This window comes from Octopus sinensis, linkage group LG7, assembly GCF_006345805.1.
Source record: "Octopus sinensis linkage group LG7, ASM634580v1, whole genome shotgun sequence".
NCBI lineage: Eukaryota > Metazoa > Mollusca > Cephalopoda > Octopoda > Octopodidae > Octopus > Octopus sinensis.
This window is the reverse complement of record NC_043003.1, coordinates 59,972,305-59,993,554: the sequence shown is the minus strand read 5'-3', so window position 1 is coordinate 59,993,554 and position 21,250 is coordinate 59,972,305. Positions and strand designations below refer to the sequence as shown.

The 21,250-nt window shown below is 33.7% G+C and overlaps 1 protein-coding gene across 1 annotated transcript in view; it reads right to left on the bottom strand.

The window, feature by feature from the left end:
- The window catches only part of LOC115214424 (transcription factor AP-2-epsilon), a 72,151-nt gene that overhangs the window by 46,533 nt on the left and 4,368 nt on the right, over window positions 1-21,250 (bottom strand). The window contains exons 2-3 of the mRNA XM_029783619.2: window positions 13,986-14,092; window positions 9,988-10,014 (exon numbers count right to left, since the gene is read on the bottom strand). Of these exons, the coding sequence (XP_029639479.1) occupies window positions 9,988-10,014; window positions 13,986-14,092 (134 nt within the window). The remainder of the gene's footprint in view (window positions 1-9,987; window positions 10,015-13,985; window positions 14,093-21,250) is intronic.

Sequence of the window (21,250 nt, the reverse complement as noted above, 5' to 3'; positions counted from 1 at the left end):
TGTTTCATTCATTGGACGGCAGCTATGATGGGGTCTCGGATTAAAGTGGAACCCAGAACTTAAATGGAACTCAGTAACTAAATGGAACCCTGTACTAATTTTCATGCCTGGTACTTATTCTAGCAGTTTTCTTAGCCGAACCGCTAATGCACGTGGACGTAAACAAACCAGAGAGGAACACAAAATCAAATTACACACACACACACACACACACACAAACACATATATTATATATAACTGTCTTCCACAGTTTCCACGTATCAAATTCACTTAAAAACCATTGGTCGACCCGAGGCTATCGTAGAAGAGACTAGCCCAGCGTCGCTCAGTGGAAATGATTCCGAAACTGCATGTTTGCAAAGCGAAATTCCTGGCCTTGCAGCCTGTGTAATATTTGAATATATTTATATATTATCGCATTGTAAGCCAAAATGGAACATAACGATATGTGCGATTGATACAAAAATATCTATCAATGAGCATTCCATGATGTAATTGTATCAGTTTCAAAACACGATCAGAGATAAAATAATTTGTCAGGCACTTATAAAATCTCTTCTCCAGCTGACAACTGAAACATCATTTCATCCGCCAATAATTTACATGTATTGTTTCCCCTCACCTTATCACTATTCTTACATGTGTAAGTATATACATATCTACATATTACATTCAGAAATACATATATGAACATATACATACGAATACATATGTATGTGTATGTGTTTATGTATGTCAATTACGAGACGATGTTAGTGTTCGTTATATGAATGCAGAGAAGAGACAGTTGATTAAGATAGAATAAATGACATCCAAAGAGGATGAGTTCCTGTGTGTGTGTGTATATATATATATATATATATATATCTTCACACACCTAACACGAATCCAGTATCAAAACGTCTTCTCCCTCTCTTTTTCTTTCTTACCCTTTTGCTCTCTTTCTCTCTCTCTCTCTCTCTCTGTGCGTGTGTGTGTGTGTGCATAGAAGTACCTGTGTATGTAATGTATAAGCAGCAATGGAAGAAAATGTCAGGGAAATGACTAGGGCTGAAAATTATTGATGTGAGAACAAATGGAATTATATAGAGCAAGCAATGTCTATTATTCAGAGTCATTAGTGTGGATTGTGGTTGTGCTGTGGGGTATGTGTAGGATGATGTGGGTTGTGGTTGTGGTGTGGGTGTGTGAGTGTGGGCGTCTATAGAAAGAGAGATTGATGGGAATTGGGGCTGTGCTGGTTTCTAGGGGGTTTGGAAGCGAAAGACCTGAAGGTGTAAAAGACATAGAAAAGGAAATGAAGAATAAGTAACGTCGGGGAGGAGTTGTAAGAGGAGGAGGGGGAGAAGAAAAAGAGATAGAAGAGGATGGAGAAGGAGGTAAAGAAGAAGAAGAAATGATGATGATGATGATGATGATGATGATGATGATGATGATGATGATGATGATGATGATGATGAAGTAGAAGGAGTAGAAGGAGTAGAAGAAGGATAACGTGCGTTAACAAGGCCCAGAAGGGATGATAGCTGAGCTAATTATGTATGTGTGTTTGAGCGTGTATGCGTGTGTGACTGCGATGCTTGTGTGGAGGTTTTTGAGTGAGTGTGTATATGTGTATGTGTGTGTGTGTGTGTGTGTGCATGCGAGCGTACGTGTGTGTGTGTGTGTGTGTGTGTGTCTGTGAGTGGCAACATATCCAATATTCACACTTCATTCCTGCATGCTGTAGCACCAGAGATACAGGCAGGAACGGTGAAGAAGGCACATTCTCGCTCAGTATATATAAAAGTAGTTGCTGAGACCGAAAGCGAAGTAAGTCGAGAGAACCGCAGCATCACAGCAAGGCAAGCAGACAGCCAGACAGACAGGCCATCAAGGACATCAACGCCAGGCAAAGCCCGGCAGGCAGTCAGACAGACAGACAAACATGCCGGCAGGCTGGCAGCCAGGTAGGCTGGTAGGCCAGCTTTCAGGCTAGAAGTCTAGGCAAGACAAGCAGGCAGGCTATCAGGCAGGCAGTCTCAAACTTAAAATCTGAGAATGGAGAGAAAAAGGGAAGGCTTAGGATTTACTAACCCCAGGGCATATGCTCCAGATGGCACTGGTTATCACCATCAGAGCTCGGAAGAATGAGAGAGAAAAATAGAGCGAGACTGAGACAGGATGGTAGAGAAAGAGAGGCAGATGCCGTGCAGTTAGTACTATTATAACATGTGTGATGACGACAGAGACGTGTTAGGAAATATAATAAATCGGGGAAAATTTTTTTTTTCTTTTCGGGTGTGGCTAAAAAAGGAATCAGGTTTGGTGACATATGGATGGATACCAAAGCTGGCACCGCCATGCACCCACCTTCATCTACACCTAGACACAAAGAGAAAGAGAGAGAAGGAGACAGACAGAGCGGAAATATGGTGAACGCTAGTAATTTACTCGATTTAATGGTGTCTACAGAATGAACAGAAGTACCAGCAGCAGGAGGAGAAGGACGAGGAAGAGGTGAAAGAGTGTGAAGTATAAAAGGGGGGGGGGTGTAGAGTAGGAGGTGATGTAAGATAAATAGGTGACGGACGGTACAAGGTTGTGAAGTTAGTCAAGGTATCTTATCAGAGGTGATTGAACTGGGTGGAGAAGATGACGAGAGGTGAGACGAAGAAATAAAGAAAACGAAATGGAAGAAGCAGGAGAATAAAGAGAAATCAAATTTAAAAAATGGAAACAAACATTAAAAATGATGAAAAAAGATGAAAGGTCAAATATTAGAGAGGTGATAAGAAAAAGAAGAAACGAAGAAAGCGAGGTAAAAGAGATGAAAGGTTGAAATAAAAGGAAGTAAAACAATGGAAGTTGAAAACAATGCGAAAGATGGTGGATGGTGTATGCGTGTATATGTATTTTTGGGGTGACTTGATCCGAGATAAAGATTTGAAAATTAGAATTTCCTTAAGTGTAATTGCATCAGGGAGTATTGTAGTAACCTGCTTTTAACTAAACTTGATTAAACGAAATATCATCATCATCGTCGCCGTCGTCGTCATCATTATTATTATTATTATTATTATTATTATTATATTATTATTATTATTATTATTATTATTATTATTATTATTATTATTATTATTTCGTAACACAGTGTAGGTAAAAATGCACCGGAGTCTTTAGTCATCTGTCAAGTCACAACTAGGACCTCAGGCAAGTAATACTTTCTTTAAGATGTGTGCTGTGCCCAATAAGGCTGCTTTTTGCAAGGCATCAATCTTGCATGGGATTTCCAGTTGCCTTAAGAAGTTTTGAAGTTTCAATGGGATTGAACCCAACGCTCCGATCACCTCTGGTATCACTTTTACATTACCCTCTCGCATTCCATTCAGTCTTGCCATTTCCAATTTCAATTCGGAGTACTTGATGACTTTTTCAACCTCTTTATTCACAACATTCATTTCATTTAGTATGGCTACATCAGTGACCTGACAGTATTTGTCTCTCTTATTCAATATGACTATATCCGGCTGACGGTGTTCGATTACACGATCATATTATTATTACTATCATTATTATTATTATTATTATTATTATTATTATTATTATTATTATTATTATTATTATTATCATTATTATTAAGAGTGCAAGCTGGCAGAAACTATGGAGCGCCGGAAAAATTATATCCGGATATTTTCTCAGGTTCATTGCATTATAAGTTCTAATCCTTGCTAGGTAAACCGTGTCTTCCATGATACAAAGATCGAAAAAATAAAGTACTATTCAGGTACTAGGATAAATGCTATCAATTAATCTCTCCTTTGAAAATATCTGTCCTTCTGCTTAAATCAGATGCAATGATGATAATAATATTAATAATAATAATAATAATAATAATAATAATAATAATAATAATAATAATAATAATATTAATAATAATAATAATAATCATTAATATTATTATTATACTTTTCATGATATTAAAACATCTATGTTTTATGTAGTGTGTGTGTGTGTGTGTGTTTGTGTGTGTGTGTGTCGTCGTTAATGAACTGGAAAATAAGTACCCAATGACATGATAAAATGTAATTGTTTACTTGGTGTGATGTGTTAGCTAGTTACTCTAGTGTTTTCCCCTAATGTCCATAGTTCTTCAGAAAGAAATAGAGCAAAATTCGGACTATTTCTGTCTGTTGTACTGAGAACATGTTGAGGTACAACCACCTTGTCATATGGAGCTGGTCACAGATTTGTTGTTTGGCATTTGATATATGTGTATTTGTCAATACTGTTCATATATGAAATCACTGGCCACTCCGAGCTATTTCTCTAAACACGTTTATGTTTAAATGATGCAAATTATCTGGGTTTTAAGTGAGATCTACTCTTTTTATATATCTCTATATTCTTTGCCTTCGAGCAATTGTCACACTGATGACGCCTGATGAGGCAGGAATACGTGTCCATGGGCGTTATTTTCACTCCGGTTAATAAGCATGTCTTTTTGCTTATGGCATGTCAACATCGGAGAATTCCTGATTCCAAAAATCACCCTCCTTTCTCATATGGAACTGCTAACATTTACCATTTGGTAATTATTGCACACCCGCTAAGGCAGGGAATAATCTTAATAAAACAAGAATTTAGGCTATGTTGTTTTTGACGCAACTGTATTTACCGATGTTGTTCATGCCACTGGACAATCTGAGTTATTTTTTAGCTCCTTCTTTCAATACGTTTGTGTGCGTGTGTGCGTGTGTGCGTGTGTGCATGTGTGTGTATTATCGGTAGGTAGGAAAACAGAAGAATTTATATATCATTACTGACTATCACATCAATAACATTTTGATTTGTTCCTTCACTTTAAAAATAAGAAATAAACAGATAAACCTCTTATGCGTCGCCATGCATTTGTGATGGAGTGCATGTTTAAAGTTCAATTCTAGTTGAATGATAACGAATTATTTGAATGAAATGAAATATATATATACCAACGTATACATACCATTTACAACAAAACTTAAGCGTATAACAAAAACGTTTCTTTTATTATTATTATTATTATTATTATTATTATTATTATTATTATTATTATTATTATTATTATTATTATTATTATTATTATTATTATTATTATTATTATTATTATTAAATTCTGATAAAGAATAGCATTTAAAAAAACACTATTTTCATTAAAAAGATCTATGTTGACTACCGAAGCAAATGGTTTAAAACAGCCATTTATTTTCTGTAAGCAAGTGAGCAAGTGCTTCTCAATTAGATTGGTCAAGCATGAAGAATAATGGCTCCTGTATACACTTTCAGTTTTCTTATTTCCCAACCAAATATATTTACTCCTCTTTCTCTCACCCCTTCCTCAACTCGCTTGCTTTCCCAGCTCGCATGATTTCATAGTATACTTCACCAGCATTATTATATTTGTTTTATTTTTATTCCCTCTCCTTTCTGTATGTGTCTCCCCGTCTTTTCTCTTTCCCCTTTTCTCCATAACATATCTCCAGACACGCCTCTCCTTTATTCGATTTCAACCTTAAAAACCTTTATTAGCCTTCTCTCTCAGCAATTCAGTGAAGAACTAATAATTTGGCTACTTAGGCACTTCTACTGCTGAGCACTGTAAGGTTTGACCACAGTCTAGATGTATGAATGGCTGTATGACTATACTGCATGCTTCTTACAGCCTGGCATTTTAATAAAGCTTACAGGTGATCACAGATCAGCCATTTTGCTTGATCACCCAACCGGATTAACCGCAAAATTCCAGTTATGGCTTTCGAACCTAACATTTCTCGAACGTTAGTGAGTTAGAGGTGATTAAGTCGACATTTTAATAAGCATATATTTTATTTTTATTTTTTAAACTTTATAGTTAACTGCTAAACATCGCTACCGTCAATGCTCTCATACTGTATCTGCCATCAACCATCTTCTACGACTACACCACCACCGCTGTCTTCACCACCATCACCGCCATCGCTGTATCTGTCATCAAACTACCACCACCACTACCACTATCACCACCTTTAGTGCATATACTGTCAACCCATTACCTCTGTTATGTTATTCTATCTTCTATTAATCCGTCTATACTATCACTCCATATGCCATAAACTCTCTACTGCTTTTTTTAAAGCAAATATTGCTGATCTCCCACTACCAACACCGAGATCACAATATCTGCCATCATTCCACGTCATCACTACTAGCATCACCTCGATATATGCTGTCACCTCACCAACCAACCAACAACATGATACCGGTGTCTACCATCAATCCGCCACCCCCGTTACCATTACTGCATATATTATCAATCCGCCCTGCTCCAACACGGTCCTTCTGTATTACCTTAATCTGCTATTCCCAATATCGTTCAATCAGCCATCAATGTTGAAATGCTAATGAATGTGTTACTCTAAATAAACGTTCTCTCTTTCTAATTTTCTGTATGCATCTTATGCCTACACATTCATAATTCCATTTGAAGTAAGTACTTTCACAAGATAAGAGATTAAAGTTATCAATAATATATCTCCATAGAAAATGACAGATGGGAGTGCAGGAGATCGATATTTGTAATGGAAAGTAAACCTCTTTTTAACAAACATACTGTTTTAGTCTTGCTGAGTAAAATATACAAAAAAGGTTACAGTAACCCTATACCATCGGCTGATGTAAGTTTACGTGTACTGTGTACTCGCTTTGAATCAGATGACGAAAATATATGCAGCCCTATCTGCTGCGGAATTGAACCTATTTGTGCACCGGTTGATATAAATATCCGCTATCACTCACGGAATCGATAATAGAGGCCACTGTGTAAATTTCAAGGAATCTGATAGGTTTTTTAGACACTTCAAGTAAACATTTCCAACTCAGATCGAGATTTCATTACAATAATGATACGAAAGCAGCAGTTTTTGGTAGTTACACCACCATTTCCACTATGACTTCCTTTGAAAATTCGTACAAGTTCAGCGAATTCTTCTGGTCCTTTATTATTGAAAATTAAACTAGCGAGTTTATAAAGTAATCAATATTAAGCTAGGTTTTGGGAAGACACTCGACAAAACATGGAAACAAATTATAAAGATGATGATTATGATGATGATGATGATGATGATGATGATGATGATGATGATGATGATGATGATGATAATAATAATAATAATAATAATAATAATAATAATAATAATAATAATAATAATAATAATAATAATAATAATGGGCACTGACTACCTCCTAAGAAATACAGTCAACCTGAGAATATTTAATTCTCTTAAAATTTTTCAAACTTAAAATTTTCATAAATTGAGCGGAATCTTATTTTTTAGAATCTGAACTTCTTTTTCTACAATATAGCATTGCTCAACATGAATATCACCCATAGTAAGACGTCCACCTTGCTGTCACTTGAAGTCTCTGGGTGAGACTTAGAAAAGTTCGCATAAAACACTTCAGTAACATCAACAATAACAACAACAGCAACAATAGTACTAGTAATAATAGCAATAATAATAATAATAACAATAATAATAATAATAATAATAATAATAATAATAATAATAATAATAATAATAATAATAATAATAATAATAATAATAATAATAATAATAGAAACAGTACAATTAAGACAATTTACAGGTAAACGTATAATATAAACAAATAATACATACAAACATACACATTTAATAAAACGTAGCGTAACATACAGTATTTAAAGGACATATACTAATAATAGATCTCTCTCAGCCTCCCACTGGATACGATAATTTTGATTAATTAATATTTTGAAGTTGTCTCCCTTGTCCATTTTTCTAACCTTAGCCACTCATAGTAAAAGGAATTTTCACATGATTACTAAAGATTGTTAATTTACTTAATTCAAAAATAATTTTGGCTGGTCCCATCAACTATGTCAGTTCTGATTTTACTGTTAAGTGTTCAAGTATAGAGAGTCCCTGGGTAGTTCTTCACTCTTCCTATATATTAATTTGGGGTAACCAACTAGCACTTGGATACGTAAATGAAGAGTAACAAGAAAATCACAACTATTTATCAACCAGCAAACCAACCCCAAATTATGTATATTCCCAAGACTGGAGGCTGAAAAAGACAGACTTCTGTTAGAGGCCCGCGAAACTTTAAGTCGCATGGAGCCGGATAAAACTGTACGAAATGATACATGTAACTCCCACTAAATGTGTTCACTGCCCTTTTTTCGTCTGTTCAGTCACACGTATATTATATACATACACACATACATACATACATACATACATACATACATACATACATACATACACACACACATATATATATATATATATATATATATATATACATATATACATACATGTATATATATATATACATATATACATACGTGTATATATATATATATATATATATATATATATATATATATATATATATATATATATATATATATATATATATATATATATATGTATGTATGTATATATATGTACATGCATGTATGTATAACTTCACCTATTTCTTATACTTAACATATGTACATTACTGAAAATACGATACTGTGGTTTCTGTATAAGTGAAAATTTCTACTTAGAGATGCCGTATTAAACCAAAATACATATTGCAACAGGGTAGGGGGTTAGGTGTGTCACGTCACCTCCAAATTTTGCGCTCATTTTCTTGGAATTTTAACCATAAATTTGAACAGTAATTGGTAATTTTGCTTTCCCACACAATATTATATAAATGATAACTGAAAAGCTTTTGTGTGATATTGGAAGAAAAAATACGATTATGATGACTGTTTCTAATTTAGGAATATGGCCAGCAGTTTGAGGAGTGGGGCTGAAGGTTAGTCGATTCCATCGTATCCAGGAATGTATTGGTACTTTAAATTCGCTCTGGAATAAGGAAACCGAAGTGGCAGGAATTGAACCCAGAACGTGAGGGATCAGTTCAAATACTGCAAGGAATTTTCTCGAAAATTTCTACTTAGATATGCCGTATTAAACTATTGCGCCGCATCGCCGCCTTAAAATGTAATAATAATAATAATGATGATGATAATAATAATAATAATAATAATAATAATAATAATAATAATAATAATAATAATAATAATAATAATAATAATAATAATAATGATAATAATAATAATAATAATAATAATAATAATAATAATAATAATAATAATAATAATAAAACTTTAGGTAATACATCACACATACTCAAACACTCATACACATATATATTTATATATAAACACAAATACATAGAAATAAATGTTTCAGATATATGATGGTATACCGTTTAGATAAAATATGAAATTATGAATACTGCAGGATAATGTTGCATATTTAGCAGTTTGTACACTGTTTTGTGAGTAATATTAGAAATACACAAACTGTACATAACATGTCTGTCTATAATACTAATTCCATACATTGAATATGGATCTCGATTTCACTCTGTTGCTCAGAGATGGCATTGTACATAATAGAATTTATATATAATACGAAATAGCGAGAGCTATATCATAAGTGAGAACTTCCTGGCGATATGTTTATATTCGATATGCAGGAGTAATAAATTTACTCACATTGCTGATGGTCTTAGGAGAGACCTGAATATCATACGACTTAATAACTTCAGGCCCTAAATACAATAGGTCTAATCATTGTTTGATGCAAATCTGGGCTCAACATATATCAGTCGATTTATTATTCAATACAGTAACAAGTATCCTTTCTCTGAATATTACAAAGTGTATGCAGTATAATTAATACAATAAGCATATCAACTACGTAAAAATGAAGTTAAATAAAATGTATTATTAAAATTCTACTGACATCGAACGAATCTTTCCTTTCACTCTGACCATAAATTTAAGTACCAGTAATATGCTGAAGGCAAGTGAATAGGGTGCATTCGTTTCCCTATCGAAAAATTAAATAACTATTACACGTAAGAGTGTTAATAGTGATTACTTACATAGCCATGGAACCTCAGAATATATATCTGGAGGAAGAAAATAGGAAGTTGTGAAGTGTATAACTCTGCCAAGACCATTAGAAAAATAGAAGAGATGGTTCCAACAGAGATATAAAGCTACTTTTAAGCACTCAATTCTCTTCACTAGAGTAATATATATATATATGGAATAATAATAATTTTAATAATGAAGATAATAATAATATTAATAAGAATAATCATAACGATAATTATTATAATAATATATAGTAATAATAATAATTTTAATAATATTAGTTTCTCACATATTCATAACATAAAGTTTGAGATTTCTCTATTAGTTTAAATAAGAAAATACAAATTTATATCAAAAAATGATATAGATTTAAATGGGATAGAAGCACTGTAGTTACGGCATTTCAGAATATTGGTATATGTGCCTTACAGAGAGTAGTAAGGTACATATATACATATTTCCTTTAGATTTGTATATTCAAGATTTATTGCTTCCATTATTTTTTTATCATTTCTAATAGGCCCCAACTAATATCTAATTAGTTACCTTGATTAAACGAATTTATTTGTATCTAATAAGGCTCATGTGCCTCAAATTACCACACATACACATCCACACAAATGCATATTTGCATATATATATATATACAAATGTAAGCGATGTAAAAGAATGTATATATGTAATGAAAAATAACTTCTTCATAATAAAATGCCCTGATTAATTAAATTATACTATAAATTTTAACATTGTTACGTTACTCATTTTCTAGGGAGATGGTGACTTAAACTTACCTTTGTATATTACTGGTACTCATTTAATCAAATCCCAGAGGAATAAAAGACCAAATCACCCCCGGTAATATTTGCAAATTCAGTCGAATAATTAATGAATAATGATAATGGAGTCCATATATTTTCAACCCAAGAGCAAGTCATTTATGTAAAATGCGCATTTAGTATAGACGCAATCGAAGGCAAAGACTTAATAGAACCTATTTTTCATTATTTACTCTCGCCACATGGTGAAAATACTAATTACATATCATCATTATGTTTTCACCATCATCCTAGACCAATATGATCTTCATTCAAGACGCCTTACCACATATTTACTACAGTTGAATATAATACAGTATGGTACACAGAATCTATGTGATGGCATTTGTACTTTTTTAGTACATTGGCTCAGGAATGCCAACAGCATCTGAAAGGAGATTCATTGAAATTTCAATGACCAGACCTAAAGACCATATTCTCTTATTATATACATGTTTAGTTGACCATAATTTTAACTACTTTAACGCTATGTATTCTCTATTGTAAGGAAGACTGATCCTTGTAGAGACTATATACAAAGGAACTATGTGCAGAAATATGCTGGTAAATATTTTCATGTCTCCTAAAGAAGACGAAGATGTTCCTGTCAGAATATAACAAACACTGGATCAAAAAACACGAAACTAAACACTACAAAGCATTTAGTATCTTGTTTATACTATCCAAAGCATCTCTTAAATTTCATTACAAATAGTGGTTTAATACAATTCTGCTGGTTGAAAATCATAGCTATTATGAGTAGCTATTAGACAAAGTCATGAATTTGATGAGCAGGATAAAGTCGAATAAAACATCACCCAAAAATTGGGGAGAAAATTTATCATATTGACCCCAGTGAAAAACTGTGAGCAGATAGAAATTTAACCCTAAATTCAAGATGCCGTATATAACTGCAGTAAGACTTTTTGTCCGACACTCTAACGAATCTGACAGCCACTTTACTTTTACGTAGAATATTGGTTTCAAATTTCAACATAACGCCAGCAATCTTTAGGGGAGGGACTAGTCGATTACATTGACCCTAGTGTACAACTGGTACTTATTTCTTCGACCGCGAAGGGATGAAGGGCAAAATGGACAACAACAGAAATTGAACTCACAATGTGAAGGACCAAATGCCTCTACGCATTTTGCCCGATGTGCTAATGAATGTGCTAGCTTACCTCCTTACTACTATTCAGAATATTGTCTTCCATTTAGGCGGCAGAAAATGCCTAGCGAATTTTCTTCCAGTTTTGCGTTCTGAGCTCAAATGCTGTCAGGGTCGACTTTGCCTTTTATCCTTTCGGGGTCGATAAAACACGTAGGAGTTGAACCCTAGGGTCGACATAATCGACTTACAATCTCCCAAAATTGCTAGCCTTGTGTCAAGCTTTGAAAGCAATAGTAAATTCTATTATTAAGCTGAATGCCACACATTTTGTAGAAGTTAATTGATTAAACTAAGTCTAGGACTTCACAGGAATATTATTTCTCGAACATAGGAAGGACAACAGTTAGAGTTGACCTGAGCAGATTTTGAACTCAGTACGTAAAAAGCCGTAAATAAACACACCAAAGCCTACGATCTAATGACTCTGCACATCCACTGATAGTTACTGACAATGGTACTTGTCCACATATCTGTGATGATGTAGGTTAGAGGACAGTCAAATAAACTGAGTAACGTTCATCATTCATAGACGGATGAACTGCATGTACACATCAGTGAAATTTAAACTCACAAAATGAAGGAAATTTACTAAATGCTAAATTATATATAACCATACCTCAACTGAATATGTTTACACCACAACCATACAAATAAGTAGTAGTAATAATGATAACGACAATGATAATAATAATAATAATAATAATAATAATAATAATAATAATAATAATAATAATAATAATAGTAAGAAAATGAAGGAAGAGGAATCAGAGTGAAGTCGGAGAAGAGAAAAAAGTGTAGGTAGGCTTAGGGGAGAGATAAAGGAAGTGAATTGAAATAAGATATTTAGAAAATTCAAGTAAATCTAAATATTATTTATCAATCTGGACATAAGATATTGATTAATTTCAGTGGAGTAATTATTAACAAAAACATAATTGATTTTAGATTTCTAAAAACAATAATCCTTTGAAAAAACACAGATATATGTATTTATTAATTGTATATTATAAAAAAATATCTATTGAATCTTGTTCTACAGTCATTTTAAGAGTTATACACACACACACATATATATATATATATATATATATATATATATATTTATTTATAACTCTTCAAATGTCTGTAGAACAATGTTATATATGTATATACACTCCTGAATACGTACATGGTATTTAAATATCTTCTAAATCTATTTTTTCATAATGTTCTAAAACCTGGAATCATGAAATCGGGATTAACAGTTTGTGAAGATTTCAGAACTTCCAATAAAATTTAATGTAAATCCATTCTTAGCACTGTATAAGCTCATTCTTTTCCTCGTGGTAGCAATTATTTGTATACATACATAGATGTATACTTATATACATGTGTCTGTATAATTATGCACATTTGCATGCGCACTTACGTAAGCATATGTCTACACACACACACTCATATTAGGGATATTTTTTAAGTAAAAATAAATTCATCTTTGTAATTTGAATCGAGTAGTTTATCCCATAGAGCCCGTCATCAGATTTTAACTGAGATCTCGATGCAGTTGAGTGTGTGTCTCTGTCTGCGCTTGTGCATGTATTTGTTTGTCTGTGAGTATATGTGCATGCATCTTCATGTACATGCGTATGAAGACTTAACTATTTCTTATTAACTCAGAAAACATATTGTTGTTGTTGTTGTTGTTATTATTATTATTATTATTATTATTATCATTATTATTATTATTATTATTATTATTATTATTATTATTATTATTATTATTCTAGCATGATGAAAACATAGAATAGAAAGAAGAAGAAGAAGAAGAAGAAGAAGAAGAAGAAGAAGAAGAAGAAGAAGAAGAAGAAGAAGAAGAAGAAGAAGAAAAAGAATGCGAAGGAGGAGGAGGGGAGCAGGTAAAGAAGGAGGAAGAGGTCAAGAAGGAGAGGAGGGGAGGAGGAGGCTTAAGAGAGATGGAGAAGGTAAGTAAAAGGTAGATTCATGAAGATTATGATAGATATTATAGTAAACTCACCTTTACGTATTACTGTGTTGTGTTCCCCAGTAATGTAGTTTCCGGAATCTTCCACTGGATTTTGCCAGTGAGCGACCAAAAATATAGAAAAGAATGGTATGATTAATCTGAAGGAATTAATGGTGGGAGGTTTAATAAAAAGGGCGTTGTGGGGGCGGTTATGTTGGTAATAATTAACAAAATTGTAAAACAGTAACAATATTCAACTTGAAATAATCGTTGAGATGATTCCTATATATATATATATATATATATGCATACGTTTACACGCACACACACACTATATATATATATATATATATATATATATATATATATATATATATATATATATATATGCATATATACACATATATACATATGCACGTGTATGTACGCTTGAGTGTATATAAGTATATATAAAGACAGTTGTTAAGAATCCTACTGAAGTTTCGGTGAAATGCAGACCAATGTGAAAGAAAAAATGCTTTAGACCTTCTTTAATATCAACCACATTATCTTATCATTACTTTCATTACAATCATTGATTTAAACACCAGCTGTACCACCATCATTATGTTAATTCGTTACAATGGTCTAATTACAATTATCTCCCTTGCTAGTAGGTTTTAGATACATGTTACAAAATACAGGATAAATTTCTGTATTAATTATATATAAAATCTCACATAATAGATGAATTTTTTCAGCTCAGTATTTTAGCTGCATGGCACCGTATTTCTATTTAGGATACAGAACACTTCTAAGAGGTACTTTTTCCCTCAAACATAATGCTCAAGATACAAACTCTTAGTGGGAGACTTTCTAACAACTGCAATATTTAAGAATCGGATGTTTTATACATATATAAACACATAGCTATACACAGACATTATGTATATGTGTGTGTGTATGCGTGTGTATACACACATGCACACACACACACACACACACACACACACACACACACACACACACACACACATATATATATATATATATATATATATATATCAATTAGGATGAAGAACTGAACAGCTTAGAATTAGAAGAGTGAATTAGTGTGTAAAAAATGGTTTTGGTGAGGCTGGTAAAATGCCTTCCTGCAGTGTACTAGTGCAAGATAACGGTTGTTTTATAATCCTAACTATAAAAATAGATTATCTATTCAGTCCAAGAAACCAGACGACATATCAGAGTAAATTTCTTTGTCTTGCATTAAAAAAATACCAACCATTTACGGGTAATATTTTCAATTGATTTAAGTGAGATAAGATTTCTGAATTGAAGATACAAAGACGTATAGTTTTTCTATGAACTTTAATGCCGTAAATGAAGTGAAATAATTACTAATAATACCAATAACAGAAACTTGTATGGTATCAGTTTACTAAAATTTAGCCTATCAAATAAATAAATAAAAGACAAGGAGCTTATTTCGTGTTTCGTTGAAATAAAATGGTAGACGTTTCGATAAAATAAAATAAGTAAAATATCTGGCCTTATAACAAAGAAAGAATTCATTGTTTATTGAACGCTTTTCATGAAATTCGGAAATGAGAAACGGCAGAGAAGGAAACTATCACAAAACTAATACATTAATTAAACGTCAAATATATTTGGTGACTCAAGCTGATGCCAATAAAATTATTTCTAGAAACGTAGAGTATTAAAGGAAAAATCCATAAAATTTTGTTCTATATCGAGAGGGTCATTACACCAAATAATAAACGACCAGTTCTATCTCATGTCATATTATTATTATTATTATTATTATTATTATTATTATTATTATTATTATTATTATTATTATTATTATTATTATCAAGCTGCTTAACCGTTTAGCCAATTAACTAATCGGCTGCTTAACCGATCGCTCGGTCAATCAATCATTCAGCTAGGTTTTTCAAATTTCTATAGAAATATATATATATATATATATATATATATATATATATATATATATATATACGCACAGGGACACTCACCTACATGCAGGAATGTGTATGTGTGTTTGTAAGTATGTGTATGACTGTGTGTGTGCGTGAGAGAGAGAGAGAGGGAGTGAGAGCGAGACATACAGTCAGACAGAGAATCACTTCAGGGCCTTTTATTCAGAATTGGTAAAAAGATGAAAAATCTCTATTGTAGCAGAGAAGAGCAACGGCATCAATAACAGCAGTGTCTCAGACGAAAACCATGGATGTGGCTCTTGCTGCCATAATTTCCTGAAAACAAGGATAACCAGAGCAGAGGTAAAAATTGTCGCTTTATTTTCGGTGTCGTCAGTCATAGAGACCGACGAGCCATAGGCCGCTAAACACCAAGGAATCTCCACTTTAATCACACGACCGGCCAAAGTTACCCCACCACTATACTTCCCAACATTCTCGGTGAGAATAAGAAGGAAACTGGACAAATGCAGGGAAGTTAAAAGAGAGAGATAGAGAGAAAATCAAAGAAAACGAGCTCAGACTCAAAACACTTACTACCCTGAAGTATATGCATTTGTCAGAAACCAAAAGTTTGAGACAATCATTACTAATATATGACCTGATGGATATATTTACTTGAAAGGGGAGGAAAAATAAAGGCGGTGCTCCAGCATGGCCGCAGTCAAATGACTGAAACACATATAAGAATAAAAAAGAATAAAAGAGAATAAAAGAAATTAAGGAAAGCAATGATTTGGAAGACATGGAGTCTCTCCTCACATTTGATCATTGTTGGCAATACCAACAACCCATGATTCTAAGCAGGGCCGGATTAAACCCACAGAGGCCCTAAGCACTTAAAAGATGTTGGTGTCCGACATATTTGTAATCTCTAAATATAAACAATGATAAATCATAAAATAATTTAATTTTTATGAACCACGCGACCACACACACATACACAACAGTATACCTCACCACACACATATTTATGCATAACCTCCCGAGTTGTAGCCCTTTTTTGACAAGTTTTCTAAAGTATGCGCGTCCTTGGAGACAAATAAAGTAGTAGTTGTAGCAGTAGTAGTAGTGTAGTAGTAGTAGTAGTAGTAGTAGTAGTAGTAGTAGTAGTAGTAGTAGTAGTAGTAGTAGTAGTAGTAGTAGAAGAAGTAGTAGTAGTAGTAGTAGTAGTAGTAGTAGTAGTAGTATTACCAGCAGCAGCAGCAGTAGCAGTAATAGCAGCAGCAGCAGCAGTAGCAGCAGCAGTAGTAGTAGTAGTAGTAGTAGTAGTAGTAGTAGTAGTAGTAGTAGTAGTAGTGGACGTTCTTTGGATATTGTTGGAGTTTGGGTTAGTTAAAAAAGGTCCGATGAATAGTTTCGGAAACTCAGTCTGAATTTGATTCGTTAATGTTTTTCACCGAGTTGAACTTCGATTGATTGGCTACTGGTTATACAACATTGTCAGATGTTAGTGTCTTCTCGGAAGACTGGCAGCTTTCTTATTTATTTAGCTATCTATTTATTTATTTATTGTGTGTATATCATTTTTTTGTATGATTTCTTTGCTGTTTTGTATTTTTGTTATTTTCTTCCTTCAAACTCGGTAAAAATGTAACAACGGTAGGAGACATTCGGTGACATTTGCAAACCGACTGCTCTCTCTCTCTCTCTCATCTTCTCTTTCTCCCTCCTTCTCTCTAATCTTCTCTCTCTCTCTCTCACCTTCTATCTCTCTCTCACCTTCTCTCTCTCTCTCTCTCTCTCTCTCTCTCTCTCTCTCTCCACCAGAGATACTATTTGTAACATTCTCGATACATTGAATCGAGAAGGCGAAGAATAACTGAAAAAATGTCACAATAACACACACACACGCACACACACACACACACACACACACATATATATATATATATATATACACACGCACACACACATTGAAAGAGGGGGCAGGACAGGGGGTAAGGCAAGGAAAAGAGCATAACCATTTTTACTCAGTATATATATATATATGTTCGTATATATATATATATATATGCGTGTATATGTATGTATATGTGTGTGTGTTTGTGTACGCGCGTGTGTGTATGTGTGTGTGGGGGGTGTATGTGTGTGTGTGCAGACAGTATGTTCTAAAAAAAGTTGTAACCTTTTCGAAGAAGTATAGGAGATGGGAATGGAAATAATGGTTTACAGTCTTTGGTTGGTTAAGTAGGCAAACAGCAGAAAAAAATTACAAAAAGAAAGCAAAAAAAAAGACATAAAAAATGTCTGTATTTGTTATGTGTAACTTGGAAGCTGGTTGTGGAGAACTACAAACCGTATGTTGCAATTGGTTTGACCTCATCTGAGACTAAATAGTTTTGTAGAACTGTACTAGGTATATAACACAAAGCACTAAGCGAAACGTTTAGAATAAGGTTTCAAAATAAAGAATATGGGTCTAATACAACCGAGGTACAAAGAGAGATGTAACTGAGGCAGTGTGTAAAAGCTAAATAGAAAAATATTTGAAAATGTTTTCCGGAATATATTCATACAGAAAGTTAATTTTTTTGTGCAAGAAACTGCCGTGAACATAGAGTTCTAAAAGTAATATATATTCGCATCAGGCTAGACTTATATGACTAAAACACATTGAATAAAGTGGTTCAGAAATCGAACTATGTAGAATAAATTTTTTTTTACTATTATTTTGCTTTATTTTATTCGAAATTGCCATACTCAAAGGAGACATATATACAGAATAGTGACGTTTCCTGTTTGAATGCAAGGCGTACAATGCGTGCCTAACTTATATGAATGGATGTAAATAATATAGGAGATTTTAATATAAATCTTTCATTTTATGAGAGACAGCTGAAAGAGAGTGCATATAGTAAAGAAACCCTCCATCAGCCATACAGTATTCTTGGTTTTAAAAAGTATATGATCTGATCTAATTCCCATGTCTTACCCTGGTGCAAAATTAAAACTATAAGTGACCCTTTTAATACTGAATACCTGATATGTGAAAGTTACGTTGACCGCTGTAAGATATAGAAGCCCCATTAGCACTGTAATGTTAATAAATGCGCATTGAGCATTTAATGCTATAAATTGTTACTGTAGTAGGGTTTTTAAACGGTTGTAGTCAAAACAATATTCATGTGTTTTTGCTGCTCTTTCGCACGGGGTCAGTCGTGGTCCCTTAACTAAAGGTTATTCTAGGCATTGTCATCCCAAAATATCCTTTATGAGAGAATAAAACGGGGTGACCATCACTTCATTTGATTATAAGTCGCTAACTTCGTGATAAAAATGAGTAGGCGTAAAACATTTTGTTTGAAAGCCACGAAATTTTCTCCTCATAAACTAAGAGATTGTCTCTCGTTTCGAGGTAAACTTCCAGAAAACTTAAAATTAAACTTGGTTTCAATTCTCTTGCGAAGCCTTTCCATTTCACTTTTACCGCTAATGTGCTTTTGGTCGTTAAGTTACGTTACGATTCCCACCGGCTAAAACCATACAGACCTATACTTAATCAAAGGGAACCAATTAATTACTTTGGAAATCGATTTTATTTTCCTTCAAATTAATTACAAACCTTTCTTACCTGCGCACATCATATTAGCAACAGTCATCTAAGACTCTCAATTCAACGGCAACTATTTTGATAACGTAGCTTATATATCATATGGTTAAAATATGTGTGTAAATTATAGATGCAACGTGTAAGTAATATATCGAATCGTATTTGATGTATTAAATTAACTACTTATTTGACTTCTGTAGTATTCAAGCTTTGTGGCTTTCGTGAGCGCCCAGACAAAGATACCTATCTAGCTCACAGACAAAGATATCTATCTAGTTAATATCTACATATCGATATATTTATCTTTTAGTTTATATGCACACAAACTCATACAAACATAGATATAAGCACATATACGCAATTATATCTATTTTGCTATTTATGAAGCTATAGATGCTTATCTATCTTTTATCTTTATATCCGTCTGTCACATGATAAACCTCTAGTCTCAAGACACACTCATTCCCAAATATGGGCATATGTAGGTAAGGGGGACGAAGATGTGAGGAGACGCGAGGAAAAATCCATGATGAATTACTGCAATGCCATTTTCCACACGGAGTTTTCTTTTCGTATTATTTTACTTGCTCCAGTCATTTGACTGCGGCCACGCTTGAGCACCACCTTTAGTCGGACAAATCGAACCTAATTCTTATTTTTTGTAAGCATAGTACTTATTCTGTCGCTCTCTTTACCAAACTGCTAAGTTACTGTGACTTAAGCATATCAACATCGGTTGTCAAGCGATGATGGAGGGACAAACACAGACACACAAACACACAAATACTCATATATGTGTGCGTGTATATATATATATATACATGCATATATATATGCGACGGGCTTCTTCCAGTTTCCGTCTACCAAATCCACTCACAAGGCTTTAGTCGACCCGAGGCTATAGTAGAAAACACTTGCCCAAGGTTCCACGCAGGGGGAGTGAACCCGGAACCATGTAGTTGGTAAGCAAGCTACTTACCATACAGCCACTCCTGCGCCTGTGTATCTTTATATTTATCTTTTTTTTCATTCACCATTTTTCTTATTTCCTAGCCTTTTATTTTTCATTTTCCGAAGAAGGACTTAATTCCGAAGCGTAGTTGAATGGTGTCATATTTAATAATACATATATATAGGGAATTTTACGCGTGTTTGCTCAATAAACTCTCACAACGCCCGGTCTGGGAATCGAAAGCACGTACCTACGACCGCAAGTCTACTGCCCTAACCACTGGGCCATTTCACCTCCACACACACATACAGAGAGAGAGAGAGAGAGAGAGAGAGAGAGAGAGAGAGAGAGAGAGAGAGAGAGAGAAGAGTATTTGTATTTGTGCATACATGCATGTGTGTGTGCGTATATATATATATATATGTGTGTGTGTGTGTGTGTGTGCGTGTGTGTGCGTGTATGTGTGTATTATACAACTAAGCTGAGCTTGTATCCTTTACTTGTTCCGATCATTTGCCTGCGGCCATGCTGGGACACCGCCTTGAAGAATATTAGTTGAACAAATCAACCACAGTATTTATGTTTTTTGAAACATATATATATATATATATATATATATATTCTTTTTACTTTCTGTATCCCAAATCCATTCACAATACTTTGGACGGTCCGTGGCTGTAGTAGAATATAATTGCTCAACGTAGCACACAGTGGGAATGAAACTGGGACCATGTGTTTCAGAAGCAAATTTCTTACCACACAGCCATGCCTACGCCTCACAGCCATGCCTGCACCTCACAGCTATGCCTGCGCCTCACAGCCAGGCCTG